Source organism: Anopheles marshallii, chromosome 2, assembly GCF_943734725.1.
Source record: "Anopheles marshallii chromosome 2, idAnoMarsDA_429_01, whole genome shotgun sequence".
In the NCBI taxonomy this organism is placed as follows: domain Eukaryota; kingdom Metazoa; phylum Arthropoda; class Insecta; order Diptera; family Culicidae; genus Anopheles; species Anopheles marshallii.
Genome location: NC_071326.1, coordinates 61,591,240 through 61,612,369, shown reverse-complemented (window position 1 = coordinate 61,612,369; position 21,130 = coordinate 61,591,240). Strand labels below are relative to the sequence as shown.

The following is a 21,130-nucleotide window of genomic DNA, read 5'->3' as shown; positions in this document are numbered from 1 at the left end:
TTTGTTTGTAAACGCTGTCGATCGTGTTCGGCGGCGTTTAGCGCGGCAGTGACATGCTTTATGTGTTTACGCCGCACGATCTTGGTTTCGGTTCAACGCCGCCCGATGAGGTGGCGTTAGTTTCAACCAAGTGGACAAAACGTCCGAACCAGAGGCGTTACTAGAGCGTTGTGGGAAAACTCGTGACCTGACAGTGATAGATTCTGATTTATTCTGTAACAACTTTGTCTTCATCAATGTTTAAACGACTTCGTCAATAATGAAATGAAATAATGAACAATGAAATTCATCAATATGCAGTAATAAATTAAGGCCATAAGTAATTGAAGTTATACATTAATCAGCTTGAATGAATTTTATTTCTGTACATTTTTACACACTAAAATTTTCATCAAACTAATTTAACATGCAAATTTGTTGTATAAATTGTTTTCCTTAACTTGATCTTATGTGACTTTGTATTAGGTATTAATTAATTAACCAATTAATTAACATTTTCCCTCAGATACAATCACACATATGGATTTTAATGATTAAAAAAATCATCACGGCTGCAAACATGGGATGGAAAATGATCACTTAAAGTCCATTAGCGAGAAATTACATTCGAATAAATTAACACCTTTTTTGCATTCGTAACTGCATCCAAAAGTGCGCTCATCGTCCAAAATTGCACTTGCAGCTGATACGCATGGTTCGGGCTTCGTGACGTTGCCCATACTCCTCAGTTCGGGTTTTCGCCGAGCTTCACAGCAAACCGACCCGATTATGTGTGTGAAGCTAAAGGAATCCTCCACTACGCTTACACCCTCGTACGATTGAGGCGAATGCTTTGCTTCACGACAGTGACGCTACAGAGCCACACAATCAACTTTCAACGCGTTACCGAGTGCGCACCGTGACGACACAATCTTACATCGCGGCTAGCCAACGGACAGAAGCAAAGGCAAACCGCGAATTGACCCTTGCGAGCGTTCTTGACGCGCACCAACACGCGAATCGCGCTACGCTTCCCGGCAACGACGGCGTTACCTTTTTTCTGCAGAATCTCTCGCATCAGTTCGCAACGAGACTCCGTGCGCAGACGTACGCTGTTCGCTAGGAGCATACATCCCTTTTCCCGAAGACGATGGCTGTCGATCAGAAGCTGGAGGAGCTGATGGGACTGCTTGGTAAGTTGAGTTGGTTCAGTCGGGGTGGGTGTGTGTGTAATGTGTGTGTGGTTGGGGATTGAAATTGGGCGGCGGTTTGAAATGTGCGATCAATTTGAAAGTGAAATCGAGTGCTCAACTCCAGTGCCCTCCGTCGATTGAAAATGACTGTGTAAAGAAAGCCAAAAGCAGCAACTTCAACACTCACCGCAATATACCAAGCGACCAACGTTGCTACAAGCGAAGAGAATACATTTCAAATAATCAAAGCAAACGTGGCATTGTGCAGTCGCAATGGTTTTTGTAGGTTCTTCAGTGTGACTTAACCTTGAAAAACTCTGTCATGCGTGATCATTGTGAAGCAGCGTCAAGTCGGATAGGCAGCCACGAAGGACGCCTTACAAGCATTCCAGCATTACCGTTTCCTTTGAATAGTGCCTATAAGTGACAAACACGACTGTTACGCTTTGGTAGAACGAAGTTCTACCTCTACTCTTAACTCTTAAAAAACATCACAGCACATAAAGAAACACGTGGTACAGTTTAAACATTGTGAATAACCTGAACGATGAATAAACATAAACTGGTAAATAAGTGATCAAGCTGTGTAAATACATCTAATGTAGAAAAATCACCATCGTTACGTTCATGGAATCCCCATCGACGGAAATGCAATCAATACCGATCGTGCTAGGCATATGAAGTATTCTGAAACTATCGAATATACAGTGGCATGCTCTGTCCTCTTTTTCACCGGCACAACAACGTCAAGAAGTCTAAGCCAGCTATTTTTTACTTTTTTGACTTTATTTACCCGTAGATGGGGAGTCAGTTTTGGGTACGAGACTGATTCTCTGTCAAGTCTACCATTTTTTATTCATAAAGAAAGAATGACCGTATTGCTCAATCTACTATTCTAGTCATCAAGAATGAAATATTGTGAATTCTTTCACTCTTTTTTTAACATGTATTACCATATTATTGAACTACGGCGATTAGAAACTACTATATTGTGCTAGTGATCTTCGTAGTATAGCTTTTTGTATGGTATTTCCTTACAAACATCATAACTTTGTACGGGCAGTGGTCAAAAGTCCAGTCAATAAGCGATAAGGCTATCAATTTTGACAGTCCGATTCTCACATACAACTACCGCATGTGATTGTAATTGAATCGTTTCTTACGAGATGATGACTCTAAATACAGAGGTACTCCCTTCTGGCTTTTGTGTGTGATCGCGTATAGCGCTGGTTTACGCACGGCAGAATAGCATCAGCAAGCAATGATGAATATGGTGTAAATTATCTGTCCTCGAATCGAACCGCCACATGGATAGGTAGCGCTGTCTTATCTCCCAATCACCGGCTGATAGTGTTGTATGCAAGACCACGCATGACCACGATTATTATACGATGTATAAACGAGCTGTTGATTTAACATTACCATAAACGTGTCGTTACTCAACCAGCGATCGCTAGTGAGAACAACAGTTTACGCCCAAGGGAAAACCAAACAAACACGAACTGGTAGCTTGATTTGTGGTTACAAACTGGATTCAACCACCCCTTTTCAGACAGGTTTAATTGAGGACTAGTCATTTGAAGTAGTTTGGATTTTTTTATGTTACAGTACCTCAGTGTCATTAGCTTAAAGATCAAAAGAACACCAACGACGGGAGAAGGCATTGATGGTAGATAATTATGTTTTTGTTCTTCCTGTTGATAATTGATCGTTTAGCAAGATCGGAAGCATTTGTCCGTATGCTAACGATCGGGTGTATTGCTTCATACCGTACCATTCTTTAAAAGGCGAACGCGTTTCAATTAGCGTAAATTCGGCGCCAGCAGTACAACATTGTCGAGCACGCGCTACTCTGACGATCTGCGAGCTCTTCAATTGATACTAATTGAGTTTTACGATAGCGAATTTTGGCGAAACGATCCGCCCGTTCGGTTGTTCTTGGATATATTTCACTGTTATGTCTGCAGTGAGTGTTGCCCGTTGAGCAAATGATATCGGTGACGTACTTAGTGACAACATGTTAATAGCGGAAATCAATAGAATTGTTAACTGCTCTGTTACGACAGTGAACTGTGGCTTCCTGGCAGTTTGCACCATTGGTACAAATGTTTAACACTCTTTTCTGAAGCAGATTGTGTGTAAAAAATTAGTTTGATCTCTACAATGTTTACTTGACATGCATTGCAAGTGTATAATTCTGTTGATCAACATAGCGCGAAGTTTTATTATCACAGCGTTTAAATGGTAAACAAAACTGACGTATAAACAGATCAGATTGTATGGACAGTAATTTAGTTTAGTGTAAATTTGACTGCGTACATCACGAATTGAAACATATTTAAAATGAGTACATTATTTAACATACAAAACCTCCAACACTTTGTTGAGATAATAGTGCTTACTTGAGCTATTGTTTTACCAGATGTTGACTCTTGTTCAATTATCCAATCAAGCTATAATTGCAATTATAAAGGAGGTCAAGAACGAGCAGTTACGTTTGTTCATTGAATTTCCATTGCAGATGAAGGTTATTCGTGCCAAAATTAGTTGTTATGTGAAAAAAGTAAGTCACGAAGTGTTTTTTAAAGTTACTTGAGATGTTATTTTGGTATTAGCAAGTAATACGAATAAATAGTTCTTACTTAAAAACATAGAAGCTAACATATATCATGTGCTACAACTTATTTATTATGATTGCAGTCGGGTTGATTTCTGAAGAAATTTCATGATTGTTAGAGGAGTTAACTCCTTGACTTGCCAAATCTTTCTAGCCTGAACTGGTTAATTTACATTTCTATCGTTCTATATAATGGTGCTCAGTCAAATTAAAGTTGGTTACCGGCATAACAACCGGTTTGATTTTTCTAAGGTTTATACCGTTGATGTTACAGGATCAACAAAGCTATTGTGTTTAAGGAAACTAAAACAAGATAAAAAGATAAAAATAACACGGAGGTTATTCCGTAACATTTTTTCATTGCTAAAAATACCGTCGTTAAATTTCGAATTCAAGGTGTTTCTGCCTGGTCCATTTATGATTGATGTATTTATTGTCTGAGAGTTGAATTGAGTCATTTATAACAATGGTATACATTGGCATTATACATTGGTAATAAAGGTGTTTCAATGTAAGTTAAAAGTTGGTACACTTATACGCTTACACAATCATTTTACACTATACAACCACCAGATTGGCTAGAATTGTGAAATCCAAGGAAATTTTGATAAAGCCAGCATAGTGTTTAACAGAAATATATAAATTCATCAAATTCATGTCATTTTCCTTTATGCTGCTTTTGTATGAACTGAATAAGTTAATAACCGAGTTTTAACAAAGTTTGACAAAGAGAGCATAGTATTTAGATATGAATAAATTGATTGAATTTCAACATAGCAACGCCATAAATAGAAATTTTGATAGTTAATTTTAATGTTGTTTGGTACAGAATATCTGTTGGGAGAACTCACTAAGGAAAAAGTCTGTTTGCTTAGTGAGTTCGGATGAACTCTTTGCTCGTGTTATTTGTAATGTAAGTAAACAGGATAGAAACAAGTATTTGTAGTAACAGTCATGCGGTCATCTCAGTTTTCCATTGAATACATATCGTTGCCTATATTATTTTTAATTTGATACTTACCCTTCTCACTTTACAGGTGACTTTGGCCGGTACCAAGCATTCCAATTTGTGCTCCACCTACTTGCCGCTGTAACCGCTGGTCTACACATGCTATCACTCGTGACAGTTGCTGCAGTACCAGAGCATCGTTGTTACGTAGAAGCATTAGATTCGGCTTCCGCAACTTCCAATGGGACAATCCTGCCATCCTTTAGTCAACTGACAAGCTACATCCCTCTCAACGCAGATGGAGAACTTGAGTCATGCCTGATGTATGATCCACTCAAAACAGACAACAGTACGATCATTTCATGCAGCTCGTACGTGTATAACAACACCTACTACCAGTCATCGCGAACTATGGAATGGAACCTGGTATGTGACAAGCGTTGGATGGGAGCCCTCGGACAAACGATCTACATGTTGGGCGTGTTCACCGGTGCCGTATGGTTGGGCGGATTGGCTGATAAGATTGGTCGCAAGAAAGTGTTCTGCTGGTCGGCACTAATGCAACTGATACTCGGAGTAGCGGTCGCCTTCACACCAGAGTATATCTCATTCCTGGTGCTGCGTTACCTGTATGGCATATTTGGCAGTGCCGGAAGTTATATTACAGGATTCGTCTTGACGATGGAACTGGTGGGACCGAGTAAACGGACACCATGCGGTATCTCCTTCCAGGGAGCGTTTGCTGGTGGTATTATGCTGGTTGCCGCTTGGGGCGCTTTGATCCCTGACCGGATGATCTTGCAAGTTGTGTATGGCTTGCATGGTTTACTGCTTGTAGCACACTGGTGGATCATGGATGAATCACCTCGTTGGCTGTGGATGCAAGGCCGGAAACGAGAGGCGGTAATTATCGTGGACCGAGCCGTTCGGATGAATGGCCGTGGTATGAACGTCGATAAGGAGTACTACCTGGTAGAGGACAAAACTGCATACTCCGAGGACTCAGGAACTACCTCCGCCGGTCTCGGTGATCTATTTAAAACGCCCAACCTGCGTAAAATGACTCTGAACGTGTGTCTGTGCTGGTTTGCAAATTCAATCACATATTATGGTCTCTCGCTGAGTGCTGGAAAGCTGAGTGGAAATCCGTTCCTGATTCTGTTCCTGATGGGTCTGGTAGAGTTCCCAAGCTACATATCAATCAGCTACTTGCTCGACAAGCTCGGTCGGCGCTCGATCACCAGCTCGCTCATGATTGTCGGTGGTATTTGTTGCATCGTAGCTGCGTATCTAACAAGAGGCAGCACCGAATCGACGACGATAGTTATGTTTGGAAAGCTATTCATTGCTGGCTCGTTTGCCGTCATATATAACTACTCTGCCGAGTTGTTTCCGACCGTTGTTCGGAACTCTGCTATGGGTCTTGGATCGATGTGTGCTCGTTTGGCCGGTGCACTCACGCCTATGATCACACTGCTCGATTCGTTCGATCCCAAGATCCCGGCCGTGATCTTTGGGGTGATATCGTTGGTTTCCGGTACCTGGGTTCTATTTCTGCCTGAAACCATGGGCAAACCAATGCCACAAAGTTTGATGGACGGAGAAAACTTTGGCCGTGGAGATACCGCTTTTTCAAGTTGTATGGGACGTAATAAAACGCATACAGAAGACTTTCCACCTCCACAGCAAATGGTACCTCTTAGGAAAAACAGTCGATAAACTAGGTACCTTCTGTTAATATTTGAAGTAATAGGCAAGTAGCGATTGGGTTAGTTATGTAAGAATCTGATGGATCTTAAATACAACTTGTAAAGGTCACCAAACGTGTTCTATTATTTTAATCTTTCTTAATATCTTTCTATTATTTTAGGACACTGATGACCTGAAGGTTTGTACTGAACCCAGCCATTATAAAATATAATCATACATCTAAATGCCGGCGTATGCTGGTAATTTTAAATCAAGCTGCAGAACTCAATTACCAATGTTCCATATGAAATACATGATAAAATGGGATTAACAAAGAAAAAATTCTATTGTGACATATTTTATTTACGATAATTTGTCATCTGGTTTGTTTCGTGAGGTATGGTATGTAAGGTAGGTGCTGAATAAATACATTTATTCTAGTTTTCATACATTTTTATTTACCACGTTCTTAAAGAACGTTTCGAACTTTCCTTTATGAATACAGATTCTTAGTCTGTTGCAGGATTTCGGACAGTATGCTATCTGAGAGATGTATCAAAGATTGCTCGGAATTTTAACGTCTATTCCAAAACTGTCGAAAAAACCTTCCGGTTTCTACTGTGTCTAAATGTGATACATATTAAACTAACTATCCTTCTTCTTCTAGAAGTTCTTATCTCATATACATATGTGAATATTCTAGCTATCTACAAACTTCAGCTTCATCCGCTTTAGCAGATATTTTCCTTTTGAAATATGAAAGGGGTCGTAAGAACTTTTTTAGAGCAAAATTTATTTTGTATATTTGATTAATAAATCAATTTATACAACCTTAATGAATAAGCAACAGCAACCATTTTTAGAATCAATCAATTATTTTCGGAACGTACTACTATTTGTAGAAATCGATTATATCTTCCACACTAGAAATAGTACCCGTAATTAAAAGAAACATTCCAAACACGGCCATAAGACCGTTTTTAACCAACCGCCATTTCATCCATCCAAAGTCGCTCGGCCAACGGTAAATTGTATCTACAATAATCGGAAGCCAAAGGGCTAGGATGGGGTTGAAAACGGCCCCCATAATCCCAATAAAAATACCAATATCCGGAACACCGCAGGCAATTCCAACGATACCCACAAGGAACAGCAATCGTATCAGCGTCTGAGTGGCAATGTGCCATTTTTGTGGTACCCGTTTATGAATTCTTCGCCAAATCGTTTCCATGGGAACGTAGAAAAAGATACCTATCGAGAATAGGATTGCAACTGCTGAAAGAATTTGTATAACCATCGCTAGACTGAAACAAAGCATAAGATAAGTAAGTGCTTTGGAGCATATCCTTGTTAGCAAATAATTCAATCTTAGTGAACATACTTTTCTTCTTGAGGAAAGTTCAGAGTGATTGATCCCTGAATTTTGTCGCCATAACGAAGGTAGCCAACCACACCGATAAAGCAGTACAGAATAGCTAAGCATAAGTTGTTGACGTTCACAATTCCCGGACATCCGAGGTAGTATTGGGGATGTTTCATCTGATTGGAGACCGGAAAAATAAGCGATGTTGCATCGAATGCGAAATACGCAGCGCTGGAGTGATTGAAGAATTAAATGAGCTTTACTAACATAACACTCATGTTATGCTCATTACGCACCCGAGAAATGATGTTAATGAATCGATTGTAGGAAATAGATCCCGATCATCGAACGACAGTGGTTCTTTGAAGATATAGTACAAGGAAATAACAACGTTTGCAAAGATCAAAGTCGTTGCAATTGCCGAGAATGGCACGAGGTATTTAATTTCCCTGACCTGGGTTATTCCTATCGCTGGTATGGCGGCCAACACAATGTAGATTCGAACGTCCCAATCTAGATCTGTGCGGGCATTGATAACGTCATGTATGGTAGAGCCGATGAACACCATATAGATCATGGATGTTTTGGGTATCATCAGGAAATAGTCCACTATGTTCCTGTAATAAAGCAACTCAAAACTTTTTTTGTATGCTACCGTTTTACATGATATTCCGAACTCACTTTAATATTTTACCCATCGGACGCAATTTGGGTGATCCTAAAGCGCATGCTCTATCAACAGTTTGTGCAAAGCTCAGCATCGGTACTCGATCTCGTTTACAAATCTTATATGCGGTGTCAACCTATCGTCGGAAGCGTCACGCAATATTAGTCGCACTCATACACTTACATTTGCATACGTCTCACTCACCAACAAATGCACACAGTGCGAGTAGAGCATTCCCAGAAGAAACGTGCCGATAACTCCAAATATCAGTCCTCCATTTCGAATAGCAAATGGCATCGAAAGAATTCCAACACCCATTGCACCCTTCATAACGTGTATGAATGTACCGAACGTGCTGTCAGAAAAACAATTGCATACATTAATTTAATATGAATTAAATAATATGAACTATATGAATAATGAGAAACACTTACGAGTTGGGCTTGGTGATTGTTCGATGCTTGTAAGGATCATAGTCTTCTAGAGTTTCTTCTTCTGTTCCGAGCTCTGTTAGTGTTTCTTTCGAGATGGTTGTCATTTTGAGACCGTTTACACACTAAACTAAGGTACACGACGCAGCACCTTGTGCGTAGGCTTCAACGTTCGCCTTTTGACTAATCAAATGAGTCTATCGACCGAACGATAACCGTTGTACAAGATACTGCTTCAGACAAAGAGATACAGTTTTATTTCTCAGATTAACTTAGGTATAACATGCAATGCAACCAGCGGTCAAGGCATTGATGAACCAGAAACAATCAATCAAGGGAACAGTAGTAAAATACCAAAAAGTACCGTCAAATCATTTGGACCGTCAAACGATTGTGTTCATTTTTAGCAATTAATTAACGAGTCGGATATCAAAAGATGTTGAAGCCAGCGTTTGTGTTATTTAATAATCAAACAATTTTACGGTAAATGTACCTGCATATCCGCGAGCTTAAAAAATTGAAGTAGATTGAGTATTTTGTGCATTTTTAACGTAGAGATAGTAAAGTATTAAGTGTAATGTTTATTTTATGATACATCAATTTTGAATAAATGCTGTCTTTAGTTTGTGTGTTAATTATTTCAGTGAATTATTTCATAGCTATTTCCCAACTTGCTAAGTTTCAGATGTAGAGGGCGCTAGCAATTTTACCCAACCATCAAATCTACACAAATTTTGCCAGACACTGGTGTACGAATAAATTGCGAATAACTAGTTAATTACTTAATGTTCGATGAGAAGCGTAATCTTACAGAAATGCAAAAAATAAGCTCAAAATTCCAAAATTGTAGATCAGCCACAATTATTCGCATACTATCAAACAAAGCACCAGGGATTATTCATAGAAGTCCATCGTATGATTGAAGTTTGATATAATATACCCCCGGGTTCTCTAGGTTATCCTGAGCAATTTTGAAATGTTTGTGCTGAAAAAAGAAAAAAGGAATGCTGTGATACAATAAATAATGCAGGCTTTGCTTAAAAACACATTGCGTTAATAATCAAGTATAATCAAGTATAGCAGAATGGGCAGCGCAATGATTTTTTAAACTGATTGATTGCCAGTTGAAAAGTCATTTTTGTCATCCTGTAAGCAAATCCTGTGTTCGTTTTTTCAGGTATAATGTTAAATCATTAGAAATAAGTTACACAAATAATCTGTAGCTGAAAGTATTTGACCGTTTTATTAGAATGTTTGACTTTTGTTTTCGAAGTACTACTGTGGTAAAAAATAATGTTACATTGCATTTATTTCAGATCCGTATTGCGTATATCCATAATTCGTATTGCGGAGAATACGGTGGTTGTGGAACGACGTGGGTACAGTTTTTGGCAAAATGGTAACAGAGAACCAGCGCAGTGTGGGATGGCAGATTATCGTGATTCAAAAGCTATGAGTTGTTTAGCCACAATTCCGGCCTCTTTTGGCGGATAGCGTTTCGCAATCAACGCATGTCGACAGGTAATATTCCTTGTACACAGTCTGACCCGGGGGAAGGAACTCTTAATAGACGGCACCACGATAATCAAAGAAAACTGTCACGAGCACTTTGATTTTGGAGCGAGTTTGGCGCGATTTTTTTGGTTTTAGATCGTTCCTGACACGGTATTTGCTTGATTGATCGGCTGTTTCGGGGTCGCATGCGTAAATCCATGATTCATCACCTGTTATGATGCATTTCATCTTTTCGTTGTAGTTCGCTAACATTGTTTGGCACACTTCCACGCGACGACTTTTTTCGAAGAAATTCATTGCTTTCGGTACCAGTCAAGCTTTGAAGCGCTTCAGGTCCAAAACATCCATCAAAATTGTTTTCACCGATCCAGTGGATATGCCAACATCAACGACTAGGTGTCTTATCGTTAATCGACAATTCTGCAGTACCGATTCCTTCGCTATTTGGACGTGCACTTCGACGGTTGAGGTTTTCGGTCCCCCAGGACGGCCGTTCCGGAACGCACTATACCACTTGGATTTTTTTTACTCATTGCTGCATCCCCAAACGTTTTCTGTGCCATTCTTAACGTATCCGATGCAAACAATTCGTTGCACATTCTTTGCTCTACTAAATGAGACATCACGAAAAACGAAAACTATACGGGTAGCAGCTCACATAACAAATGATATCTCCTGCCATTATGAATGTGTTGACGTACAACTTGGCAGGTAACTCAATAACACTACTATTGACAGCAAAAAAAAAACAACTATCAATATCATTGACGCGTGTCGTTTGAGATTGAACCCCCTTGTCACCCCATTTATTGCACATAATAACCAACATATAATTGTACAACATTTATGCCATCAACAATGTGTACCTTTTTTCTACGATCTATGACAACGATAAGAGCATGTCTAATAGTTTATAACATATTGTGATCAATGCATATTTGCATACAGCGTTGTTTAAAAAATGTGAGTGCTTTTATCCTTGAAATAAAACAAATGTGATGCTGTGAGTAGTTTTCAAGCCTTAGTATTTTCCAGCATCATGATCAAAGAGTAGATTAACTTATGAATCTGAAATTGTACAAACAAACAAAGCATTGTAACAAATCATGATTATAGCGTTAAAACTTGGATGTCAATCAATACTTTTAGAAATGCAGTTATATTCAACGGTAACGTGACCACTTTCAGCATCTTTGGTTTCTGTGTCAACGCTAATACCAAATTCATATACTTCATATCTGGAATGGAAAGTTTGTTCCAATGGATTGCACCGACCTTCAGCGTCAGAGCATCGGTCTGTAAGAGGATATCATAAACAATAATACAATAATAAATACATACCAATAAAACTAGCATATAGGACTCTTACCTTGATTTCAAGACTGGTGCCAAGAAAACAAATGTAAAATATTTGAACAGAACCCAGAAACACAATCACAGCACCTGGATACCAATCCAACTAGGAAAACATACGAAAAGGTACCTGTTGTCTAGAAATAAATATATAGTATCAAAAACGATCACTCACTTACCAGAAATAATCCAAGAACAGAAATAACCATCGTTGGGACTGTTGAACCAAGAGTAACACAGTGATACGGGTTCAAAAAGTCTACTAGCTGGTGCAAATATATTCGATGATGTTGATGCTGATGTACGATCTCAATTATTTTATCACGAATTTTCTCAGGACACTCATCACGCTCGAGCTGCTCGTCCAGCTCTTCTATGATCGTCATCAGTGCGTCCAGTTGTCCGTTGGCAGTTAAAAGATTGTAGATAGTAGTTATATCGGTTCCAACCGTTATGATAAAATAGTAAACAGCCATTATGATTTGAATGATATAGTTCCATATGTATCCAGCAAATGTATCATCATTGATAAAAGGAATAGTGAAACCTAATGGTAGAATAAGATCTGACAGAAAAATTGAAGAAATCCCTGGTATTGACATCGCAATGATAACCAAAATGAGGTATACTAAAACAGTTCCTTTGATAACGATATAAATCAGGCTGGCATTATCACACAAAACTCGCTTCACGGTGTTACTTTGGTTCATCATATCCTGATAGTAGTGCTGATTGCTCTCATACAGATCAATTACTCTTTGACGAGTTACGACGAAACAGTAAATTTTCATACTGGCCTGCAAACGAAGATTATATGACTATAATGAGAAAGTACGTGAAGCCATGCTACTCTTTTGTTACCTGGCAGCAAAACCCGAATGTGGCTATACTGTACATGAGCTTCGTCATATCGTGTCGCGAAACGTATGCTGATTTCAACACGCTGACAACATATAGCACCAAGTTGCTTATACCGAAGATAAAGAAGAAGTTTATAAAAGAATGTTTGCGCTTGAAAAACGATACTCCCATTGATTTGTTGAACGTCTCAATGCCGGCAGTAAGATACATGCTGGCTTCCAACGGGTTGGTCGCCGAGTAATGAAAAAAGTGATATTTCTTCAATACGCGTAAATACTCCATGGTGAACTGATTCCAACTCCAGATGGGCAAGGCTTATTTATGCCGCAGATATGCAAATCCGAGTTCATTGAATAATTCGTTTGACATTTTAATTGGTTTTAAAAGACACCAGATGCAAATTTTCCCATTCGATAGGGTGTTGGGTTGGGTAATTAAAGGAAAGTTCATGGCACCTTCTCAAAGCTAAACTAGCTTGTATTTTACGTTCTATAATTTAGTAAATAATATCAGTTGGCTTCGATATTATAAAACCACCGATATAATAAAGAAAACTTCTGGTATAACTCAATTTTTGTTGCTTCTTTTTAGCTCTTAGAACATTTTCTATTCACACAATTGGTAAAGTTTTGAATGTCAGCGTGTACTTAAGACAATTTGGATCGCGAGTATTGCGAATATTGCGTGTAATTTTCCAATATATTTTATGATGTTCAAAGTATGAACCATCCAGCCAAATGCGTATCCACTGGAGAGAATCTGTCTATCTGGAATTACCGTTTAGTTCGATGAGCATAAAGGCAAATGTAGAAAATATCATTGATCCTTACCTTCATCTTATGGATGGATTCTGTTGCAAAAGGAAAATAACAGATTGTTATGGAACTGTGCGACACTTTTATGGTACGTCGTTTACGACTCGAGATAAAAGCTGCTAGCTATCATTTGCGTCTGTTGGTAGAGTGTTTGCCAGCATATTAAAACATACCAAAAGTGATATGCTAAGTGCCTGTCATCCCAGTGGAATAGTGAATGCTTGTGAGTGTCCAAACAAGATTATGATATCAATAAATATACATGATATCATTAAATGCACTTCTATTGGGGTTATGTTCCCATTCGGATAGCTGCAAGGTTCATCCTTCCATACGCTGGAAGAAATGGTTTAGTTTTAAGTATGTATTGTAAACAACGGTTCTTCTTCTTTTCATTGTGGTGTGTGTTCTTTGGTGTTATTTAACAAATTTATAAGAATCATTTGCAAAATTGTATGTATGTATATCTATTACGCCACTTAATTTGTAAAATAGGATATCTAATCAGTTAACACAATGTAAACAGCAAATATTTTCAAAAAAAGTAGCATTTGATGTAACAGTTTCACATCATTAAGCTATGCACCGAAAACACTACGGTTTATTAAATTTTCTACCTTAACCGACATGAACCGGACATAATCAAATTAAGCGCTTAGCTCGGTTATTTGCAACAACTACGTAGTGTAAACTTGGCTTTGTTCAGATTTTATCCATGCCGAAGTTTGTTGCTTTAAATATCCTACCTAAAGTTGTGTGTCACGGTTGTTCTCCTTTAATAGAATGAAGATATTAATCATTATTTTGCGTTTCTTTTTTCTTCTACAGACACATACATTTAACGCGTATAACTTAAGCAGGTTATTTATTTCTTTCTGGAAACTGAACATTATGTTTCATTAAATATGACTGATTAATTTTCGAATAAAATCTCGTAGCTCGCAATCAATTAGTTTAATTTCTGCATAACTTTTCTTGAACAATATTTCTTGAACAAAAAAACAAGATAGATAATATAAGAGTGATTTTGTTAACTTTGAAATTTTGCTAGTTTCGATTAACTATGTTTGTATTTAAAATTTCAATCAAATCATGAAAGGGTGTTTGGTAAACCGTAAGATGATCACGTTTAAACGCTCGGGATTGTTTTGAATAAAACATGAGCAATTGGTACTGAGATCATGATTAAAGTTTCATGATGCCTAACATCCGACCAAGTGACCTTTTTGGTGAAATTAGGATTTCCTTAAAACCATAATGAAGAAGCTTGTTTGGATTATGAGGTAAACCAAAAAACAAAACAAAACAAAACACTCATAAGCGTACTGTTTAATTTAGTTTTAACTCGATTTTTCGTACCAGTTTAGTAATATGCACATAACATGGCCGTGTAAAATGTAGGAATGTAGTGGACTTGTAATAAAAATTCCGTATGTTTAATTCTAAGCAATAGATATTGGTGCAATTAACAAGCATATACCCATGATTGCTTTCACATTGAACATATCTCTTTTTACTGGTTATTGTTTAAAATATACTGTCTAGAAATAAAAATCCTCAATTTCGGGTTGATCATCATTCGAACCATTCGAATGTAAATAGAGTTTTTTCTCATTAAATCAATCCTGCTTGCTCTATATCAGTTTACCCGAGCAAACGACCCGTTACGCAGGTAAACATTTCCTTCGTCCCGTGCTGTTCCACTTCGTACCATGCGAAATAGGAAAGTGTTGAAGTAGACCTCAGAAAAAGAATTTCAATCCGTCTGCTTTTTAAACTGTATTTTCTGAGTTGCGATTGTGAACCTTTCTGAATGGAATTGATTTGGATTCTCTGATTCCAAAAATGCATCATTGTGCTAGTTCGTTCTTAGATAGCACTACATTCCCAATACTTACTACAGCCTCACTTCAGATTTGCTATAGATTTTTTTTTCTATGGTTCCAACATGTACAGTGTAGCTCAGAATGGGATTATTATTGGCTATTGTAAAAGAGGGCTTTATCATATTATAACTGATTTTATTTCGTTATAATAAAATTGCAAACATCATAGACCTTTTGATCTCTAGATCAATTTCAGGATAGTGGAAATTTACAGCATAATTATGAAGCTTTTATTCATAATACAGCATAACAATTTTTCGTATTCTGCTGCCAAGAAATTACCTAGAGTAAGAGAACTATTTAAAATTGTTATTTGTCATAAACATAGAGTTTTTTTCTGTTTTAAAATTTCAATTTGGGTAATGGTTGCGTATGCAATATATTTTTTTGGAATCTTCTTTTACTGTAGCTCACAATTTACTCTAGTGTTTTTTTTTTTATTTCTCTAGTGACAGTTGCTCAGTTCAGTTCATATTGATTGACTAGTTGACAATTGATCAGTTGACTATACAGCTACGGGTAAATAAAGTCACACACGAAAATCAGAAATGGCAGGTGAGACCTCTTGAGGTTGTTGTGCCGATAAAGAAGAAGAAGTTGTGTTCTTTTGAAAAAAAAAGATTATAAGCTTAAAAAGAGCTTACATTCACTGTGATGATCTTAACAATACGTTAAAAATAATGGCGACACACTTTAAAATTTTCCATATTTAAATGTTCAGCATAGAAGTAATGATACAAAACTATTAAAAAGGGTCAAATTTTAGTGATACAAAAGTTGTCCGTGTGTTAAGAATGAGCGTAATTTGTTTTAAATGAATTATTAAACCCACCCTACTTGTTTCATTTTTTTATTCAACAATCAACTACGAAAACCATGTCGCCAGTTCAGTTACAAATTTGAAGTCGCATTCCATCAAATTCATAATATAATAATAGTAATAATTAATAATAATAATAATAGTAATTAATAACAATAATAATAGTCGGACAAATGATTTTTGGCCACGAAACAAATGGTCAAATGAAAAAAATTAAATTCTATTAAAAACTACAATCTACGACAAGTGCTAGTAAATTATACAAAACCTAGTGAAAATTTCTTGTAAATAGTTCAAAGGTCAAAGACGAGAAAATCTCGTTACCCATTTGCAGAAACAATGTTTTGAGAAAACATGATGACCAGTTACCACGGATGATGTTTTCGCATGGCGTGTGAACTTCTTAATCTGTTACAAATCAACACAACAAAAAAGATTTTTACATCCAGTGTTTAACAAGTACAGCTTAAATTATTTTTTTTGAATAGTAATTAATCAATTTTAAAAATATGAAATGTGAACAAGTATCAGCTAATTTGAGTAGTATATCTTCCTAGCTAATAGGTTTATAGATTTTTAAGGGCTGCCGGACACCAATTTGCAAGACGTTGTTTTTAAAATATCACGTTTTATAAATATTGCAATTGCATTAATATTAATGATAAAATAATATCTTATTTGAAAACAATAAAATAGAAGTTAATACAATTCAAATAATACTCTAAGTAGACACACTTTATTCAATACTAGAAATTATGCATTAGAGTCATCAGTTATGAACGTATTTCAAATGAACCTGGAAAGTGGAAGCATTTCTATTTAGATATTATATCTACATTGATATTTTCTCACTTGTCCTAACTCGTCTATCATTTTCCACTTTTCGCTTCCTCCTAAGATCTCCTAAATCTCCTGCCCCATTATGTCCTATAAGTCTGATGTAGCTTAAGTATTCAGTTTAGGATAGTGATTTTAAGCATATTTTACAAAGTTATTACTGTCGCTATGAGGTCAACGTACCCTTAAAAAAGATCTTATACTTCAGTTAACAATTATAAGCATATTGTAAATTTCACCCATTCTTGTATGCGTCAACTACATGTAAAAAATATGTAAATTAAACTATTGCTATTCTACTTATCTATTGCTTTTTTCCATTTCTACAATCAGTGGATGTTGCACTTTGGTGAGAGTTCATTTAAAACTCTATCGTATGAAGTATAAGCACGCCGTAAAAGATTCATTAATTACTTCGCTGAAAAGCACTCTTCAGCACAACTGACAGAACTATCACCATTCTCGTGGGACGAAAGCAAAGTTAACCGTACTGAAAAAGATCGGTGCAAGCTCCATTGTGCTGTGGAGAGTCTGACCGACCTACATCAATTATAATTAGCCTTCTTGACTAAGTGTCTTCATGATATCACGCAGAGTAAGTTACTAATCGAAGTTAATGTGCTCACACTTACTTCACTAATAGTCTTAGGTAAAATAGTTTGGTTCTAAATGTGCACAAAGTTACCAAATCATATGAAAACTTGGCAGGTGTCATGGGTAATGGTATTGTTATTTTTAGTTTTATACGTGAAAGGTGCTAAACTGACTACTGATTCAAAACCATATGAAAAACCTTTATAAACAAATTCAATGATTTTAAATTTATTCTGTATACGTTTGTACCCTGTTATAAAAAATATTGGTAATAACTGTGAATAACCAATGTGATGAGCCTGAAAAAATTAAATTCACAATGATTCGATTTTAATTCCACAGACGCCTACTGGTATAAATGATCTAGTAATGATTATAATTATCTTGTAGACAGATCTAGTAATAATTACAAACACAAACAATGAAAAGAAACATTGATCCACATCCGACACATTTGTAGCTTCCAAAAAGGAAATTAGTAAAATCACAAATCAGTAGCAAGTGGGTTCGTGCGCTTGTGTTATTCTAGGTCCGTACTGTTCACAGTAATCGTTTGAAACAAACTTGCAGGTACCAAGGCTGCACGACGTTGAATGATTGACGGAAATGGGTCAGACAAACAAGAAAAGCTATTTGAAAAGAACTGAACATTAAAGATGCATCCGCACGAAAACCGTTCCACTGGTACGTTGCAACGTTCAAAAAAGGGTTGTTTGCGTTGCTAAACGATAAAAAACACGTATTTAAATTTGAACAAATATGTGTGTGCTTTGTTACATTATTCCCTGACAAAACGGTCCACTGCTTGTTACTAGCTTCGTTTAACTACTTTCAGAAAAATTCGATCGATTTGTTAGCCGATACCTCACATGGACAAGTTAGGATTCTTTTTCATTGTTTTCGAAATTTGCAATGAAGAACATTCTCGAACTTTACGCCACAACGGTGTCATTGTTTTTCTTTGGTTCCTTCGTAACTTTTTACATTGTTACACAGCGTAATGCATAGTATTTCGTTTTGTTGAAACTAGAGAAAATAGTGTTCAACGTTCTATACAAAATGGATCGATTTTTATTCATTCCTTTAGTAAATGCATGCATTTTACACTTTTCTGTTCTCTCAAGCTTCAGCTCAATTTTTTAGAAATTGTATAGTGCTTCTGTAACAATCAAAAACTTTCCACAAAAGTTTCTGTTTAGTTGAACACATTTATTCTAATAACATACTATGTAAGTTTCCAATATGTTAAGATAAAACATCCCTAAAATGTAAAAAACTAAAATTAAATAAAAATTAGGTAATGTTAGTTAGTATTATTGCATGGGATACAGCAAGTAACAATAGTTAATTAGTTTATTATTAGAATGATCCCCTTAGTGTTGAAGTTATGACAATTCCCGCGGGATAGCAAACGAGCGTGAGTCTTACTCATAATAGTACATTTGCTACAAATTGATATAGTGTTTCCATTATTGATACAGAGTGTGTGCAGAACTTTGCCATATCAGAGCTACAAATGCTTTCCTAATGTGATGTTTCGCAGTAAATGCAGAGCAGCAATTAGTTCGGGTGTGGTGAACACGTTACTACTAACCGTTATGTGCAATCATTAAGGATAGCATCAACGTACCTCGAAACCCGAATGGTACACCATTAGCTAGTTCATGGTCCGAACACAACCTATCATTTTAAACATTAAAGTACAGTACAAAAGTTTAAATAAGCAAATTATAGCTTTTACTGAGTAGCGAATGCACGGGATGTACTGATGCTTCATACTAACACGCGTTGGTAACTAAAATGGTAAGAAAGGTTTGAAATGCTCATTTTCGTAACGTACCCAGGACACGTTTGGGAAATGGCGCATCCCGACACATTGCTACGTCAAACTCAATTTACCTTCTGCATTTATAATGCATAGTTGATGCCGGCTGTCGCTTGAAGCTTATTAGATAGCAGCTACTTTGCACAACATGGTCATCTGAACGCTGGTATAAATCAACCATAGTTTGCAGAGCAATAACATTTCCGGCATCATATGTCAAGCATCCGTTTGGGACCAGGTTCTCGTTCAATATTCAGACGGATCAATATTCGGAGTCTAAACTCTATCCTGCTCTAACTAAGCATGGTGCTATACATGACAGCATGAATAACTCACTATGCACCACAAAGCATGATACACATGTTGAAATGAACTTTTTCCATGCATTGGCGAAGTACATTGGCGTTTGAGTAATAGTTTCATGGATACACTTTAAACGATAATAAGTCTTTGGCTGGTGTTGCAAACAGGAGTTATTTGCACTTATTTGAAGATGTTAGACGACCAATTGGCATAAGAATATATTGTTCATTAATACATAATTTTTGTTATTACCACAATAATTAATAATGATAAATAATAATAATAACAATAAATTTACAAATGTATTCATATTATTGTATATTTCCCCTTTAGAGGAAACCTATACATTTTTTTTGACACACACTTGAAGAAATGTTCCATTAAGCCTTGTTAAGCTAATAGATTTTTGTGTGGTTTTTTAATCACCACACCATTAATAACTCGTTCCAGTTCCCATTTTTTTACTTGTCCATCGCTTTTCCCACAATGGAACTATTTCCTTTTTATAAAGACTTTCACTTTTTACAAACATCGTGCAGAGCAAATCATAAAAGAACGTTTTTATTACATTGCCGTAAAACCGGGAATTAATTAATAATACAAACACGCGCCGTCTTGAAGCTGACGAGCTGACCACAGGAAATATCGATTATTTCTTTCTTCCTTCAACGTGTCCGATGGACATTCATCATGCACGCTCGGTAACGTTGCTCCGTCAGGACAAACTGTTGGCCGATATAACCGGCGGAGCTTAACTGGCAATAATGCATTCCCGCTGAGCAGCTTGCATAATTAATTTCTTCTGTCGGGATTTTTCATTCATTTTTGCACGAACAATAGACAAAAGACAGAGATGGTTGTTTTTTCTCTTCTGTCTTTACATAGTAATCATACTTTACTGTAAAAAAGTAATTGCAAAAAAGGTACATGCAAGGTTATTGAAAATTTTAGATTTCTTAAAAAATAATGTAGTCAAGTTTATTTCGGTTTTTATCAGAATTTTTCTTAATGTATTATCAAAACAACGACTACTTTTCTATCTTGACTATCATTTTCTACGAATTTAGTAAAATCTTTTGAGGGACATCAAATTCGAGGAAATGCCTGTGCGCAAAAATAAAGATTCATACGAATGCATTGCTGCCAAAACACAATAGCCTTGCAAAAACTCATATTCTAAAATTACCTGTAACCGTCTCAAGACATATTTGCTTCGCCCAAACCTGTCACTTGTACTGTGTATGTGGGTGTGTGCTTATGTTTATCCGTTTTATGCTTTAAAGTATCTCCGTTCTGTTCCGTATCCAGTGCTGGATTTTAGCCGTGCGTTATGCGTAAACGCGATGCAAATTTCTGCTCCACTGATATGAAAAATTCCTTTACGGCTCGCGATCTACAAGAACAGTTTTTTTTTATTTGGAACGTGGTGACTT

The 21,130-nt window shown here is 36.8% G+C and overlaps 3 protein-coding genes across 3 annotated transcripts; 1 reads left to right on the top strand and 2 right to left on the bottom strand.

Annotated features, from left to right (window-relative positions):
* Nucleotides 1-1,129: 1,129 nt before the first annotated feature.
* Nucleotides 1,130-6,457, top strand: LOC128719761 (organic cation transporter protein). Its single transcript, XM_053813391.1, has 2 exons — nt 1,130-1,172; nt 4,827-6,457. Exons 1-2 carry the CDS (start codon nt 1,130-1,132, stop codon nt 6,455-6,457), a joined length of 1,674 nt encoding a protein of 557 aa, XP_053669366.1.
* Nucleotides 6,458-7,319: 862 nt separating this feature from the next.
* On the bottom strand, nt 7,320-8,995 carry LOC128718330 (proton-coupled amino acid transporter-like protein CG1139). The gene is made up of 6 exons (XM_053811959.1): nt 8,892-8,995; nt 8,662-8,812; nt 8,472-8,593; nt 8,087-8,407; nt 7,809-8,021; nt 7,320-7,731 (listed from the first exon to the last, which is right to left on the bottom strand). The coding sequence occupies exons 1-6, from the start codon at nt 8,993-8,995 to the stop codon at nt 7,320-7,322; spliced, it is 1,323 nt and encodes a 440-aa protein (XP_053667934.1).
* Nucleotides 8,996-11,417: 2,422 nt separating this feature from the next.
* LOC128718329 (odorant receptor 67d-like) lies at nt 11,418-12,899 on the bottom strand. The gene is made up of 5 exons (XM_053811958.1): nt 12,618-12,899; nt 11,936-12,553; nt 11,773-11,862; nt 11,547-11,699; nt 11,418-11,471 (listed from the first exon to the last, which is right to left on the bottom strand). Exons 1-5 carry the CDS (start codon nt 12,897-12,899, stop codon nt 11,418-11,420), a joined length of 1,197 nt encoding a protein of 398 aa, XP_053667933.1.
* Between the last annotated feature and the right edge of the window lie 8,231 nt (nt 12,900-21,130).